The following is a 17422-nucleotide window of genomic DNA, read 5'->3' on the forward strand; positions in this document are numbered from 1 at the left end:
ATAAAATCTACTGCTTTTAATATGTATCGATATATATATAATATAAGTATATTAAACACTTTTCAATATAAACAATTTTAATATGAATAAATAACATTTAGCTTTAAACTAATCTGTAACACTTATAGCTACAGGTGGTATAAATCTCCAGACGTGACTTATTTCGCCAGCACATTGCTGAATTGACATATCTTTGGCATTTGGGTCATCTGTCAAAGGTTCTGTCGTCGAACATTGTATGTCGATTTTAAATTCGCCAGGAGTCAGAAAGACTACTGTACACTCGTGGTAGGCTTTTGCTGTTTCCTCTAACGTTGATAACACAATTCTGTAAATAAAATCATATTGAAATATATAAGTCTTAGAGTTGGAGACGATTTTTATTACAGCTTTTCAATCGGTAGTCCTGAAAGAAATCAAATTTTTTTTGATACTTTATTTTAAAAAAAAAATCAATTTAAATTATTTTTTTTCTGGTTTATAAAAAAAATTTAACACTGGTTATTTATCGTTTATAAAAACAACAATTATTATTGATGCAAATGTTAAATTGCGAGCTGAAAATCGACATTATTATATTTTGTTTTTTTAAAATGCCTTAAAACAAATCACGTTATAAAACTTGCTAAATTGCAAAATAAAACCATTTCTACAAACAACAAAAAAAATCATAAAGCTTTTCCATACTACTTCCATGACTACTGTTAAATTTTTTTTTTATAAATCAGAAGTAAAATAAGATTTAAATTGATACGTTTTTGTAGAAAAATTGTGATGTTGTATCATTGACAGATTTTTAAAAAAAGCTTAATTTCAATATAACTCAACACTGGTCCCCTTTTTCCCCTGGGGTGAAAATTATTCCAGATAGTCAACCCTATCACCTAACGGGGAATGCGTCGTACTACGTACTTCATGAGTGAACTACTAAGCCACGGAGTCAGTAGATTTTCAAAAAAAGCGAAGGTAAGAAAAGGACTTGTATTTTCGTCATTTCACTTACTTATTGTTCCCAGCAGTAGCTACTGAATTATCCAATTTATAATTCATAACACCATTATTATAATCTTGATAGAATTGCACAGACAAACAAAGTTTGTGAAGGGGCCGTGACAGGTGGTTTCCTATACAAACGCCCAGAGACAAACATTCGCCAGCGTTACAACTATATTCCTCTTGGGGCTTTATACATTGTTTGTTTATGCTCACTTCTAAAAAGACAAAAAAACATGTAATATTAGCGGTCCCAACCAGATATCAACTACATCTACAATACAAAAATTTCAAACTTTAATAAAAATTATCTAATTGTAAATTAAATCCATTCTCGAATTTACTTGTAAAAAATCATCAAAATCGGTCAACAGGTTAGGAGCTTAATAAAAACACGCTTTGAAGATTTTTATATATAAAGATAACAAGATCGAGTCCGGCTCGAAGGACCAAAATTAGAGAATTTCGATAATATTTATAAAGAAAAATTAAGTACTTATGTAAAAAATTAAAAATTTGTGTGTCAAAAATTCAAACCATTTCTACTCTATGGTCTTTAACACTTTCAAACATTATGCGATACGTTTAATCGTTTAAGGAGTTCCCAGTTTATAACATTTTGATGTGAACCTAATATTTTATTGTGTTTGAGTGTTTTCTTACCCCAGTTCAGCGGTGACATCCTTACAATATCTATCATAGCTTGGGATAACGTTATACCCTTTACTGAGGCTTTCCCATTTATATTGGACTGAACTAATTTCCACCTTAGATCCACTTTGTTAGTAATATGCTCTGAACACATTAGTTCAAGGGTATTTGAACAGCTCGTGCTTATGGATTTTGTATCTATTGTATCTGCAATTATAATGATATTATCTGTGGGAATTCTATATTCTTTCATTACTACACAAAGTTACTGAACCGCACTGAAATTATACAACATATTTTGTCTAATTGATTTTATTTGGATCACGAAATAACTTTAAACAAAGAACATCGAAAAAAACCACATTATTGCAGGTTGAACGACCAGAGTTTTCATTAAATTTTTATTAGGTTTAATCTCGGTTTATAAGAATAGTTTAGGTAATATTCACACAACGAAAACATGTGATTTAATAATACTTTTTAACACAGACAGAAATAGAAAAAATTGCTAATTAAAAGAGAGGCGTAGAATTAGACAGTTTTTCTTGTAAATTTTGCAGTAAATTTAAATTTAGACCCATTTTTTATATTAATTATTGACATTCATAAGTGTAAATTGTTTTATCTATATGAATAAAGAGCAAGTAAAAAGTTACGACTAGCAATATCAAAGTAATATTATGATTTTTTTATAGTTAGCGTTTTAACATGCCCATGAAAAAAAATATTTTGTTATCTACATTGAGGGTAGTTTAAAAAAATTACCGTCATTAGTCTTAGCTGTGACATTGAAAGGACACCGATCCAAGGGAACGGGTACTCTACACGACTCCTTGCCTTCGATTAGTATATGTTTATTATCTGTATACTGTAAATCCAATTCCTCAGAGGTCAAATTTGTTACATCCAGTACTAAGTAAAGTTGACTGGGTCTAGAATAATAGATTTAACAAGTGAAATTTGTTTATTACATTATAAGTCGGTTTAAAAGATTTTCCGATCTTGAATTCTTTTGTAATTACAATGTATAAGCCGTATTTAACTATAATTTTAGTAAAAGAAATTCAAGTCCCAGGATCCAAGAATCTTCAATAGTGATAGGTATTACTTAAATTGACCCTAAACTGTATAGGGCATCAGCAAAAAATCACTGTCTACACAAAAGTTAATGGGCGCAGAAATGTGCACAAAATAGGCATATTTTTGTCCCTAGATAAATATTTCTTTACTCTTTTCCACATCGAAACACAAATTTTCCTAGGAATCAAATCACTGCCTTTAAAGTTAAATTAAAAACTCACATTTCTGCGGGTAGGACGTCCCAATGCGTTATAGACACGCTGGGCAATAGTTCTAAGTTGACTTGTAACGTTGACTGACGACAATATTCCGTTCCAACGCCACCTGCGTATCTCAGTAATATCTGTAAAATATATAATATGCCTTATTGATAAACTAAATCAGGCCAATTGCACCGTTAAAACTATATGTCTCTTTTCATCACGGCGTAAACACAATATGAAGGAAAGAGACGAAAACGTCCTTTAGCTCTCTGCAACAACTCTTTGATGAAATAGTAAGGTCCCGTAATTCCAAAAATAAGCATGTTTTGTTACATTTTCTAAAGCGAGAGAATAAAAATATTGGGCTATTTGGGGACTTTTAGTAAAATATCCAGTAATTTTTAAGCCCAAATAAATATTTTTATAGGACAGGGCAGGCGGCTTATCTAGAGTGATACTGACAGTCATAATGCCAGAAGGCGAAGAGTGCATTGTCGTGAGAGTGAGCGTAGGAGTAAATTGTAATCTATCTCGCGAGATTGTGAACTGTCGAAAGATTGTGAACCTCAACGCACAGCTTTCAATTTATCGTATTATTATTCGGTAGATTGTAATCTATCGAAGTAAAACCGTCAAAACCGTGAAGTATAAAACATATTTTTTAATCCATAAAAGATTTTATTAAGAAATAACCAATAAATAATTTCTTATATTATCATATTAATATAGATATTATTTAAGTAATAATCTAAGGTTTTCTCATGTTAAAAAAATTCAATATTAAATAGTTCAACTTGGTTTGGTTTAAGTTATCACATCTATCGGGCGTCCCGAGACGCACTTTTTTTCTTATTAAGAGTCGTTTGTATAGATTAATTGCCACGTAATTTAAAGAATAATATAATAAGCTTCAGCGATAAAATATTGACAATTTTAATTTATTTTTTATTAATATTGAATAATGTTTTTATATGAAATGGATATTTCTATATCTATTTCAACAATTTTGCGAAATATGATATATGTAATACCTGTGTTTCAATTTGTCGTCCCCGCGAAGGAGGCATCACTGACAACGGCGCGGACCAACTAGTTGTTTGGGAATTTGTTGATCTGAAATAGACATTTTAGACATGGTATAATATATATAGCAGTAAAGTAGTTAAGTCAGAGAGTTAATTGAATCTCTAGACAGTTAATTAAATATCGATATTCATAGTATTGTCTTTGATTTACATAACCTTTTTCTTTAAATATCGATATTCAATCAAGTTGCTAAAGTTCCGTCAGACAAGTGACTAAACGAAACGTAAACAAGTTTACTAAACGGATTTAACTACTTTACTGCGACATATATTATAACATCTGTTTTTTGTTTCCCATATTATATAAAATCATATATTCCAAACGCTAACTCGTATTAAGATATATATGTAAACTTACCCAAGTAACTAATAAAAATCGTATAAGTAGGTTTTTATTGTACGTGTTAATGGTCCTTCGAGCCTGTAGATACATGAACTTACCTAAAACTTCCCGAAGTCCTATTAATAAGACCACTACTCAAACTATTCTGCTGATTTGAACTTTGAGTTGGAAGCGAAGCATGTGGAACAGGAGATCCAACCCTCGATGGATAGTTCGACGTCAAACTATTGGGAAATAAATCACAGCCCCCTAAATCCAAAAAGTCTGCTTCCCCATACAATTTCATTATAATTGTGGCGACTGCGTTGGGTTTTATCGGCAATTGGGATTGGATATCATCGTTGGACCATTGGAATACTTTTGACTGTAATTGGCTGTCCATATTTGACTAAAAAATATATATATTTAACATATTAAATAGAAAACATGTCAGCATAATTAAACGCCGCAAAATGTGATAAGTGAAAACTTTGAGAAACGTTTCCTACCATTAACACTAATGGTAGGAACTCTCGTGTCTCGGCTTAAAAATTCAAACAAACTTAAATTAACAAATGAATTTTATTAACTACTAGGTTTATGTTATATTACATAGTAGTAACCTATTCAAGGGTAACAGTAGGAGAACACCAGTCATGGGGACCCCCATGCTTTATTGGTGGTTATGCCATTAAATTGTAGCTTATGTGAAACATTGGTACTTTCAACACAGCGCCATCTGTTAGCTGTGACTATCAAATAATAAACAAATAATTTGCAATAAAATAATATTGCATATAATAGGGTATAAATGAAGATGTAAACTATCCTATCTTTTAAGTTAGATCAAACTGCACACCGTATGCAAATTTGATTGAAATCGGTTAAGTAGTTTAGGAGTCTATAGCGGACAAACAACGTGACACGTAATTTATGTATATTAAGATTACTACATTGATAACAGAAGAATTAGTTTGTGCTTAAACTTATGAATGTCAAAACATTTTATATGAATCGATTTAAAGTATGTACTTTTGTCAATTAAACTAAATTACACTTCTACATGTCAAATGGTAAGATTTTAACAAAGAAAATGAGAGTTAGATATTATTAGTTTGAGTAAAACAAACCTGAAGGGAAATATCCAAGTACTCAATCGGGACACTGCTCGTGTTAGTTATTTTAATGGCACATTCCGTGCTCTCTCCATTGTATAACGATAGATTAGTGACACTCCCGCATGACTCAATTCCCGAGATGAGTTCAGTCTCAATTGTGATTGTCGGCAATTTTGGGATAACATCGAGGCTAAACGACGCCGGAAATTTATTCGGTAGCGGCATATTCTTAAGTCGGCAATTAGATTTCACTCCCAACGTATGGGTGGAATATCCCAAAATTTGCAACTCCCCCACTTCTTTTGGGGTGCCGTGGAGATTGACTGTCGTTGGGGAGTCTGGGGGTAGTATTATCGTCTCCGGGATCGATTCGAATACCACACCAGAGGTTAACAGACGCATATTCGACACTTTTAACTCGAATGGTAGTGGGTTTGTTAGTTTCATTTGGACCTCACATATGTCGTCCTCAACCCAGAGGTACTCTGTAAAGTTTCACAGTAATAAAAGCTGGAACCGAAATCTGTTCGATCTAATTATAAACGTATAGAGTATATATTTGAAGTGAAACTTCTTCATCGGGGTTGGAAAAAAATTTTGTGAAACATTTTTTCGTTACGCGTCACATTTGACCGTTACGCGCGTCTTTTTCTTGTCCCTACCAGGGTTGATTCAAAGAGATTCTAAACCATTAATAACAAAAATGTATAATAACGATAACAATGATACTAAAAATTCTATTACAATTTATGAAATTCTGTAATAATCTTAGTGGTAATAAGGTAAAATGAAATAATTGTATGATTTGTATTCAAGTATGTGATATTAAAAGCCTTTTGTTAAACTTTGTCTAATTTAACTTTATTTAACCAATTTCTGTAAAGTTGCATATAGATAATTTTTCGAAAAATAAGGTCATAAAGAAGTTTCACTTCTAACGTGTGTACACTAGTACACGCACATTTTTTTTGTATAGAAACTTGAAGATCGTGTTGCGCTTCTAACACTTGTTCATTCGGCGAAGGAAACCGTGAGGAAACCGGCATCATGTACATGTCTTTAATGAAAAGAAAATGATCACAGGAACAGCAGTTTGAGGTCAAAACAAAATAGCTTTGTAGCGTACTGGACTCTTATTATTATAGAACAGATGTTTGATGGGAGCACACTCGACACATATACGAGGATATAAGGTCAAGTGTAACTTGATAAGGGTATTGTATTTTAGGCCAGTGTTGGCCTAGCTTCAGCGTTTGACCCTCATCCTTAAAGACGTAGGTTCGATCCCGGCTCTGCTCTTTCACTTTCTTTCTATATGCGCATTTAACATTCGCTCGAACGGTGAAAGAAAACATCGTGAGGAAACCGGCTTGCCTCAGACTCAAAAAGTCGACGGCGTGTGTCAGGCAAAGGAGGCTGATCACCACTTGCCTATTGGGTTGACAAATGATAAGACAGATCAGAGGAAACAGATACACAAATCTGAGGCTCAGACCTAAAAAGGTTGTTGCGCCACTGATTAATTTTTATTGTATGGCGAAATATCCACATAGTTTATATTAAAAAAAAAAACATCTTTATCAAATGCGTTTCATGAGGTCCTGGCTTTGTTTTCCGGAAAAAGATTATTTATTATAGCATAGATGGTACAGAAAACTTACTTACATAACTTTAGATGAAAAAATGCGAGCTCTACCTTGAAATTGATGCAAAAGAACGTGCAATTTAAACACGAAAGTATGTTTTTGTACGAAAAATATAACATCAGTGACGCTACAACCTCTTTAGGTCTTGGCCTCAGATTTCTGAATCTGTTTCATGATCATTTATAAATCTAATAGGCAAGTAGGTGATCAGCCTCCAGTGCCTGACACACGCCGTCGACTTTTTGGTTCTAAGGCAAGCCGGTTTCCTCACGATGTTTTCCTTCACCGTTCGAGCAAATGTTAAATGCGCACATAGAAAGAAAGTCCATTGGTGCACAGCCGGGAATCGAACCTACGGCCTCAGGGATGAGAGTCGCACGCTGAAGCCACTAGGCCAACACTGCTCTTGTACGAAAAATGTAGCGGAATAAATTCACTTACCCATCTTCCCCTCATCTTTCTTGGTCCGTTCCAAGCTTCCAAAATGTATCGGTGTGAATATAAAAGGTCCCTGTTGGGGCTTAGATTTGATGAGATGTGGCATCCGAGGAGGTGGTAATGGCCGCGGTGTGAAATGGGAACAATGGGGCACATGTGTCAGATTTGCGGGGGGTATCACTTCGCCAGTCTCTAGTACTAACGGAACAGGTCCACCCTCGCATTGGGCGGAAAGTGCCTGAAATTATCAAAATTATAAAGCTTACATTAACATGGCAAGATATTGGTTCTAGCTTATTATAACAATTTCAAGGAGCTTTGGTGGTACGAAAATTAATAATGCAAGCTATTGAAGTTTATACAATAAGGGTGGTAAGAATTAGATTTACCTTGCTTGCCGCTACGCGATACGTCAACAAAACTATCTATAACGGTAACGTCACAAAAAGATTTTATACAGATTTGTATATTGCACTTGCATCTAGCTTTTTATATAATCATTAGCAGACCGACCAAGCGTTGCTGTGGCTAAGGTTTTAGTTATATTACATAGTACATAGTAACTTATTCAAGGGAAACGGTAGGAGAACACCAGTATTGTCTTTGATTGACATAACTTTTATTCATTTAAATAAAACACTATTTTGACCGGATTGAAGTTATGTATTATTATAAATTTACAACTATTTAACATAATTTTAAATTTAACCGACGTTTCGCGTGCTTTACAGCGTGCGTGGTCACGGTGACTGAAGACAAAAGATGTTGAATGTCAAAAAGTATCACAGCTGTAGAGAAAGTTGCCTTATCTGTATTTATTACCCCTATAGAACTTCAATCCGGTTAAACAGTTTTTTCTTTAAATGTGTAAAGGTTATGTAAATCAAAGACAATACTATCGCAATTTTGTTCTATACTCAGATTTTAATTTCCGTAGAATTCTGACAGCTATCATTTTTTGACATGGCAGAGATGGCAAACCTTTTTGGACACATTTTTCAATTTCAATACGAGTCTGAACATCTGAGTCTATTCATACATTTTATTTATTAGTGAATGTATATATTTTATTAAGTGCGGTGCTCACATTAAAAGTGGTGTTACAGCGAGTGATAATTGCGTCCCTTTTCATCACGAACACATCATTTTTTTAAAAGGTTTACTAAACATGGAATTAGTAGGCAGTAATGCCAGCCAAAGAATAAAATAAAGTAATTAAAGTTAATTCGATACATTGTTAGTGATATTGAAATATTTGATATTTTTGTATTAGATCTCTTGATCTTTTTTCCTTTTTGTAGGTAAAACATAAAAAAATACGTAGCATTTTAATTTAACGCGTGTTCATAAGTACACACACATGTTTTTAATATTCAATAATCTATTCAAACATCAAAACAACATTTACATCTTACAAGGCCGACGACGCATTTGCAAGCCGTCTAGCAAGGTGATTAAATACCTGAAGCTGTATAGCGAGATCTCTCTGCTCGTGTTTCCCGAGATGAGGCCACATGGCCTGCAGCAGGAAAGTCATATGCCGCGTCGCGAGTGCCGGGTGCACCATACGTTTCGCTGCTACCACTACTTCTTGTAATAACTGGATTTGAAGAACGGGCCAGCCTATGGGTAAGATTCTTTACTGAACAAGAACTCTAGACTTAGCTAAGTTTATACTTATTCTATGGGAGTCGTGGTTTCTTTGAGTCGAGAGTATTACTTAGACACTTCTTTAGGCGCATGAGGTTAATTTTTTACGGATGAAACGCAATAATAATAATAATATTAGCGTCACGAAGATGTTCAGCGTTTTTTATCGAAGGGAGGAATAAAAGGGAGAGAGAGATTGAGACTGATTGAGAGGCGAACGTAGCATGAAGCAAATAGCCAAGTGAGAAAGATCGAGAGAGAGAGTGAGATAGAGCGAACGTCGCATCACGCACAGTGTCATGGAACGAGAGGTGGGAGAGAGCTATAGTGACAAAGATTGGGAGAGAGAGAGTAAGGGAGATCGAGAAAAAATACACGCTATTGGTTGATGTATTCGTTCAGTAGTTACATATTAGAACATTAGGCGGCACTTCTGTTGCATAACGTCTTGTTAGACGCAGATTTTTTATTAATTTATATTATCATTAGCACGTATACAGTGTGTAAACAGTGTGAATATCGATATACAAATACATGGAGTGATTATATACTGTATTATATACATGATCATCTATTGGGGCTTTTACCTTAGTAATAACTAATTTACCAAGAAGTTCCCTTCTGACATGTGTTCTTTGTACGCACGCACTTTTTTAAAGTATGATGGTTGACAAAGCTCAATCTATAATGTAAGTTTACATTAGTCGACAGGGAAATAATGAATGAAAAGTAATAAATTCGCGATATCAGTAACAAAACATTCACTAATTAAGTATTTAAATCTAAATGTGATGAAATAAATTCGAGGTAAGACAATAGACATTCTAATATCGTTAACATACCAACTTGATGCTGTACAGCATAACCGGGATCCAGGCTAAGTCGATGTCCTGGGAAGCTGTGCAGCATGAGGTAGTAGCAGCGTCTCCAATCCGGATTTGGGTTATTAGCGCTCACGTGACGAGTTGCCGCTAATCGTTGACAAAACGCCGCCTTGCGAAGAAATCCTGGAATAAATTAATCAGTATAATGTATGAAACTATGTATTCCGAAGTACTGTATACCTTATACCAAATCCTTTAGTATGGAGTACAAATTGATCGTTGGCAATACTTAAAAATGTCTGTAAACGTTTCAGTATCAAATGCGAATAGCGCTAATACGGACATCATCTACGTAATACTATCGCAAGTGTACGCAAGTACGTACACGTGCTCGTTGTCACAAATACGTTAAAATTTGAATATGTCTTTTTGGTTATTTATAAAATTATTTAATAAACAATTGCTTAATTAATTGGAATTTAGAATTACGTTTTTAAATAATGTATCTCCAATAGCTGATGCGCTTGGCGAAAAATAAGAAGGAGTATGACGAGCTGACCGCCAACCTCCACTAGTGGAGAGGCACTTCAAGAAGAAGAAGAAGAATATCGAGAATAAAACCAAACATATTTTTCAATTTTAAATAATAGTAGTCGTTTTTAAGGTTAGATAGGGAATCAAGTAAATCAAACAAATTTTACAGTTTGACTAAAATACATCTATCTCTTTCTAAATCAACGTAAACAGAATCTAAAAAAAAAGACAAAATAATATTTGAAAGGAGTGCAATTCCATTGATTAAGTTGTTATAAATATGTTTTTAATTTTCTGTCCGTCCAAAAATCTAATACGTAGTTATTCGCACTTATAATACAGATACCGGCAAACATCTTAAACAAATATCCTTGGCGATTTTTAGGTATCACTGGGGTGCGGCGGGAGAGTGACGTGTGGATCGCGTGATTGGTAAATCAGTTGACGTTTGTGTCTCGCGTTTGTGTACGATGCGATCCTCACTCCCTTGTTTAGTGCTCAAGAAGTTTGCCGGTGTTTTTTGTACCGGTAATAAAAAACTTACCAATTTCCTTGTAAAGCTCGGCCAATGTGTCAAACCGCTGAATCTTCTCCTGTTCACTCAACGTCAAATTAATAAACATAACATTTTGCAGAAACCCAGACGCGATCAGACTATTATTCTGTTCCACGGCTATTCTTGCCGCTTTGAAGCATGCTTCCGTCTCAATTATCCCAGCGTTTTGATATTTACTATAGTGGATTATGGCTTTGCGATATTTCTCTGCTATATCTTCTCCACTCAGAAGGTGCTGGCTTTGTAGATGAGGCTGTCTTGGTATCGAAGGCAAGTCCGGTGTGAGGTAAGATCTTTGGCTCTGGTATTCAATATCGCTAGACAGAGACTCGGTATCAGCATTCTCTGATTCCGACTGCCGCGATGATGTCTCCATGCTTTCCGATGATGATGGAGTCAGCTCGCTGGGTGGATTGACCGGACTGGACACTTTGAGCGGTGAATTTGGTTTGAATTTTCTGAACGGGTCGCTTGGTTGGTAGAGTGAGAGGGATTTTAATTTAAGTGGAGAGTTTTCTTGAAGACTTGCGTTACGTTGTAACGGTGTTGAGTTTCGAAGGTTTGGATAAATTAGAATTGCAGAGGCAGCGCAGTGACCTGGAATACATAATAGGTTTATGGCTTAGTTACATGTATAAGGATTAAAATAAATTTTTTTCAGTTAGGTTAGCAAAAGGTCTACAAGAAATATCAATCAGACGTAAAAATTGCTTCCCAACTTTGCAGATGTAACATCATAAAAAAGGCATTTTTTGTACATTTTACTTTTTTTAATATGCTAAAATCGATTTTATTTAATTTCAATACTTTTGAAATCATTTATTTAAATATACGTTCTAAAACTATGTGTATGCCTAAAAAATACAAGATAATATGACATCACAAATTTAACACACATATACATACACATCGATTATATTAGAACATAAGTACTTACTACTGTCAAAGGAGAAAATTAAACAAATAACCACAAAAAAAAACTAAAATATAAAAAATTGATAATAAACAAAAACTAAAAAGATAAAATAAAAATAACAATAATAACAAAACTAAATGAAAACTTAAACTTAATTAAGAATAGAATAGAAGAATTGAATTTCACTGCTTTTCTTTGTGAATATTTGTTTTTAAAAATTTTCATTTTCTAATGTATAAGAAATGTACATTTTAAAGTATAGTAAAAGTACCTTCCTTAGCAGCAGCAAGCCATAGCCAGTCATTAACTGATTTTAGAATTTCAGCTGAGGAATGGTATAAAGTCAGTGACTCTCCCACTAGACCAGCTTGTAGGGTCAAATCTGCAAGGTTTTTTGTCACCCTCCCCATACATCTCTTTTTATTATTGCGTGATTCCATATCAAGACCTGAAATATACCTGCTTTTGTAGTTATTTATGGAGTTGAATAAAAAAAATTAAGTTTCCTATTAAGAATTTTTGAATATATCTATATATATAAAAATGAAACCCGTTTTCCGTTGTCACGACATAACATGAAAACGGCTTGACCGATTTGTCTGATTATTTTTTTATAATATTCCTTAAAGTAAGAGGATGGTTCTTACGGAGAGAAAAATTAAAAAAAATTGAGTGAAAAAGTCTAAAAACAACACTTTTCTATATTCCCATACAAAATATTCGTAATAATATTTAAAGGCAATTTGAACTTTAATACCATACCATAAAGTTCAAGTGATAGTGGAGGGGTGCCGGGAAGGTAAAATTTTATTTTTGGACATAATGTGTTTGTTGTCTTATCTACTTTCTTTTTTTATCTTACTAGCTAGCCCGGTGTCCCGAATAGCAGAATAAGTATTAAAACAAAATAAAGAATCGACTGTTAGGCGGTACTATGTTCGCCAGGCCAGCTAGTAACATATAATTTTTTTAGCTGTTATAAGGGGAATCTACGGTAAGATAAGAGTCGAGACATAGGTCCTTATTCTAATTCGTATCTCAAGTCAACTTCGTGTATGACTGCAAATATGTCAAACTTCATACAGAAAAAATTCTTTGACAGCTTTTGAAACTAGATTTATGTTTGATTGACATTCTAGAATACGGGCTTCAGAGTAGAACTGGCGTTTGTCAAAATCCAAATTCAGCGGTGCCGCCAATTACCAAATCGGTCTTGGCCTTAGATTGCATCCATTTATCATATATCAACAATTTTTTTGTTTTGGGGTGACCAAAAATTCTATTGGTGCACAGTCATGAATCAAATACGGCATCCTCTAGGATGAGGATCTTATGCTTAAGCCAACTCTGTTTGATAATGTATGCAAAACATTAAAAAATTGCCTGTAGTTGTAAGAACTAATTGTTATTGTATAATCATACCAAATGGTTATTGCTGTAATTCATATTATAATATACCTGATAGAAGTTGTAAACATACCAACAAAGTCACGCTTCTCAAATGGCGCTAATAATAAAGAGACCTTTTCTAATTTCTCCTTAGACCTTTCCAATCGCTTAGACTCGACAACCCAAAACAATGAATTAATCAAATCTGCAACGTGTTGCTCCAAGTCAAGTACTGGATCATTTTCCCCATAAAACATAGCATGGGTTTTAAAATTGGATGGTGTTGTAAAGTTCTCTTCTGGCAAAGAGTATGAGGCTGATGATGAAGATCTCGGAAAGCTGTCTGTTGATGATAAGCTATCTATTTGCTCACTTGGTAATGAGATTCTGAAAATATAAAAGGAACTTTATTGTTTTTTTTAGAATTCTTTATAAAGATAGTAATTTGTCAAAATAAAGTATATATAGTATAGAACATAGCTAATTCTAGACTTAGACAATTGTGTAAAAAATTGTTAAGTTTAAATTTTAATTGCTTTTACAATAAGACCATTAATATCTTTTGTCTTTTTTTACTGTATTTTATTGTTCCTGCTTTTTATATTATTGTAATGTTAATAAAGTGTTGTTATTATTTTTATACAATTTAAACCCTAATCATTTTATACAGTTACTTCATCAGATAGACAAGGATTTAACTATCAACTGTTTTTTTTACTTTGTTTTTAATTATAAAGGTTTTAATTATAATTTGTAATTATATCTATTGAAGGTAACTGGTAAATCCTTGTCAGTCAGTCCAATGTCTTTAGCGTCATCTCACTCACTTATCACTGAAGGTTGATTTTTCTTTAGCCACTTTATCATCATCTAAACCAACACTGTATGTTTCTGGTTCTTGTTCTGGTTTTTTCAAATTATTCCCAGGACCAAACATAAAAGCTCTGGAGTCATATAAGGTGTTTGTATATTTCACTTTAAGTGATTCATGAACTCTGCATACTTCATTTAGCTCAACCTGGTTTGTAAATTTACTTATTGATATCAGTCCAAGTAGACGTCTGCAATTTGATATTATTAATTTAATTAAAATTTCATACAAGTTATTTCTGTGTATAATTATAAAATTTTACCTATGAGTTTGAAAATCACCCCAATCATTGTTTTCAACTGGATAATCTCGTACATATCTAACCCAAATATCTCTCACTTGTCCATTTGAATCTGAAACATGGCAAACAAAATATTAATTTCATCTAAAATAAATTTTCATTTTAAATATTGCAAATCTCAAAACTAGCTACAAATTCATTGCCTTTAACAACTGAATGGATAATCTAAAAAAAATAAAACTTGTTTTATAAATTATTTTTTATGTTTTACCTGTAACTTTGATGTTATTTATTTTCTGTATACGCTCCCATAGTTTATTAAAATTTTTGAGTACGCCCCCAATACCTTTGACCAGCACCAAAAGGCATGCATGGTGCTGTGTCTCCTGTGTGTAGTCCGGGTGCGACATCACCGACTCCCCGGGCGCGTGCGATAATATATAGCTTACCGATGAGCGCATTGAAATTGTTAGAACAATCGATGTTCCACTACTTTTAACAAGGCCATTTAAAAAGTTTCACCTTATAAGGAATTTTTTAATAACGGTATAAATTGGTAGATTAGTACGAAATGGTATCTGTATCACACACTAGTAAGTATTAATATATGTTACCAATTATGGTGACAAATTAATAAGCTATTATTTTTGGGATCATTATTATAAACTATAAATGGTGCGTTCCACTAAGCGTTCACAACGCTCACGCTCACGACCGCTGATTTCCCCATTCCACTTGATTGTGAATGTTACTGTCGTTAACTCAAGTGGAATGGATTATGGAGCATTTCGGGCGTTCATGTAAATATTACAAATGTCAAGTTTGAACATAGTAGAATTTTAAGGAGGTTAGGTAATCCTAAACAATAAGTTTTAATATTTGTGACTTATATTTATTTATGTTAAAAGTGAAGAATAATTGAATATTTTATAAACAATTTTGGTGAAGTTATCAAACAACTTAAGTTTAAATATAATCGAAATGGCTTTGACGGCAGTTGGATATTTGCTTATGCATCGCAATTATTAATGAAAATAAATATTGTTTACATCGAGTTAGGTTATGCTATCCATTATTCAGGAAAAATGTATAAATAGCTGTTGAATATAAACTAAAATCAATTGTATTAAACTTATATTGCATAATTATATTTACCTCTTTCTGCACGAGCAGCTTCAGCTTCAGAAACCATAGCTTCTACTACAATTTCTCTTTCAGAATCAAATAATGTTATTTTTCTTGTCGCCATCTTTAAGCCTTGAATATCATATTTCAAAAACAATTTCAAAAATTGCGCCAAATTATTCTCAACGTTCACAACGACCCACCTCTTTAAGGTGGGAACTGACCAATGTTACGAAGTGTAATGTAACATGTAATGTAATGTTGTACAGCGAGCATTCGTGCAGTCAGTACGTCGTGTTACGTTGTTTTCCCCCGTAACACGACGTACTGACTGCACGGAATGCTCGCTGTGTAACATTACATTACATGTTACATTACACCTCGTAACGTTGGTCAGTTCCCACCTTTAGATGGGTCGTTGTGAGCGTTGCGTGAGCATTAGTCATGACGTCATGAGTGACGTTTTCGCCGTGACCACAACGACCGCGGTCGGTATGTGGAATGGCTAAAGGAGCATTTTGATCATCGTGAGCGCTTAGTGGAACGCACCGAAAGCTATTTGTTGTTGTTTTTTTCCTTCTTTTAATTATCAAAGGAGATTCGAGGTGTCTTCTTTTACTTGACATCTCATTACTATTGACATATTATAGACAAACTTTTGTCAATTAGGAATACATCACTATAAACATTTAATCTCATAATTCATATTATAATTTATTCTATTGTGTACATGTACTGTTATTTCCTTATGATTATTTTTTTTACCAAATAATATAATTACGTGTAATCGTTTTTTAAAATTTCAAATAACTAAAGTTCTTCGACTTAGTTGTCAACTGCAGTTAATTGTCAACTTGACAAGTCTCACTTCTAAAATCTAAGTTGCTTTTGCGGTAAACCAAATAATAACCTTAAACTTTGTTTTTGGTATTTGTTTTTATAGAAACTGTAAATAGAAAAACAGATAGATACTTTATACGCTAATAATATAATGGCGTCAAAGGAGGGTAATGAAAAGACTAAGGTATAAAACCTCTTGTAAACGTTTGTGCTATGTTTGAAATCTGTTTTAATTTTGTATGCTCCTTTACTTCAGGGTGCACAAGGTGCTGGAGATAATAAGGAAAAGCGCCGAAAGGAGTCTATATTAGACTTAAGTAAATATTTAGAGAAGAGCATTAGGGTTAAATTTGCTGGGGGAAGAGAAGCAGCTGGAATCCTAAAAGGCTATGATCCATTATTGAACCTAGTGTTAGACAATACTACAGAATACTTAAGAGGTGAGTAAATGTTCTTAAAAGAGTTAAGCTTCTCAATAATTTTACAGCTACTTTATTGGTAAGGTGAGATATTTTTTTAAAAGTCATGTAAGCTTACAAAGTTTATTATTTTCTATATTTTCAATTAAAGATTCACCCTATTTAAACAAAAAAAAAATTAACAACACTATTTATCATTTTTTTTTATTTTCAGATCCTGATGACCCCTACAAATTACTTGATGATACCAGAGCACTAGGACTTGTGGTATGCCGTGGTACATCTGTTGTTTTAATATGTCCTATGGAAGGCATGGAGGCAATACCCAATCCTTTCATAGCTCAGGAGTAATGTTAATTCATAGTATTAAGTAAATTTTTATTTAAGTTCTCAAATAAAAGGCATCTTTCATACATTTTCTATGTTTATCTATTTTAAGTTGCATTAAGCGTGACCCATATAATTTCAAATTTATATCCTTTTAAAATATAATTTTTCTTTTATATATCAAATTAATTATT

The 17422-nt window shown here is 33.3% G+C and overlaps 2 protein-coding genes across 2 annotated transcripts; one reads left to right on the top strand and one right to left on the bottom strand.

The window, feature by feature from the left end:
• Nucleotides 1–59: 59 nt before the first annotated feature.
• Nucleotides 60–15184, bottom strand: LOC125060772 (protein brunelleschi). The gene is made up of 17 exons (XM_047665825.1): nt 14789–15184; nt 14539–14629; nt 14233–14466; nt 13497–13792; nt 12288–12464; nt 11089–11697; nt 10029–10193; nt 8999–9159; nt 7540–7774; nt 5465–5937; nt 4454–4743; nt 3959–4040; nt 2946–3067; nt 2410–2576; nt 1657–1851; nt 1004–1211; nt 60–328 (listed from the first exon to the last, which is right to left on the bottom strand). Exons 1-17 carry the CDS (start codon nt 14976–14978, stop codon nt 109–111), a joined length of 3915 nt encoding a protein of 1304 aa, XP_047521781.1. The 5' UTR covers nt 14979–15184; the 3' UTR covers nt 60–108.
• Nucleotides 15185–16502: 1318 nt separating this feature from the next.
• LOC125060773 (U6 snRNA-associated Sm-like protein LSm7) lies at nt 16503–17316 on the top strand. Its single transcript, XM_047665826.1, has 3 exons — nt 16503–16666; nt 16739–16922; nt 17116–17316. Exons 1-3 carry the CDS (start codon nt 16634–16636, stop codon nt 17250–17252), a joined length of 354 nt encoding a protein of 117 aa, XP_047521782.1. The 5' UTR covers nt 16503–16633; the 3' UTR covers nt 17253–17316.
• Nucleotides 17317–17422: the final 106 nt, after the last annotated feature.

This window comes from Pieris napi, chromosome 22, assembly GCF_905475465.1.
Source record: "Pieris napi chromosome 22, ilPieNapi1.2, whole genome shotgun sequence".
Taxonomy (NCBI): domain Eukaryota; kingdom Metazoa; phylum Arthropoda; class Insecta; order Lepidoptera; family Pieridae; genus Pieris; species Pieris napi.

What these genes read in the sequence shown, in the direction of transcription:
- LOC125060772 (XM_047665825.1), bottom strand. Translation starts at nt 14,978, where the DNA reads ATGCGCTCATCGGTAAGCTATATATTATCGCACGCGCCCGGGGAGTCG. An exon ending in TGCTGTACAGCATCAAGTTG is followed by an intron (nt 9,160 to 10,028) that starts GTATGTTAACGA and finishes TCTTACCCATAG; the next exon opens with GCTGGCCCGTTCTTCAAATC. An exon ending in GAAAGATGAGGGGAAGATGG is followed by an intron (nt 5,938 to 7,539) that starts GTAAGTGAATTT and finishes GAAACTTTACAG; the next exon opens with AGTACCTCTGGGTTGAGGAC.
- LOC125060773 (XM_047665826.1), top strand. Translation starts at nt 16,634, where the DNA reads ATGGCGTCAAAGGAGGGTAATGAAAAGACTAAG. An exon ending in AGGGTAATGAAAAGACTAAG is followed by an intron (nt 16,667 to 16,738) that starts GTATAAAACCTC and finishes CCTTTACTTCAG; the next exon opens with GGTGCACAAGGTGCTGGAGA. An exon ending in TACTACAGAATACTTAAGAG is followed by an intron (nt 16,923 to 17,115) that starts GTGAGTAAATGT and finishes TTTTATTTTCAG; the next exon opens with ATCCTGATGACCCCTACAAA.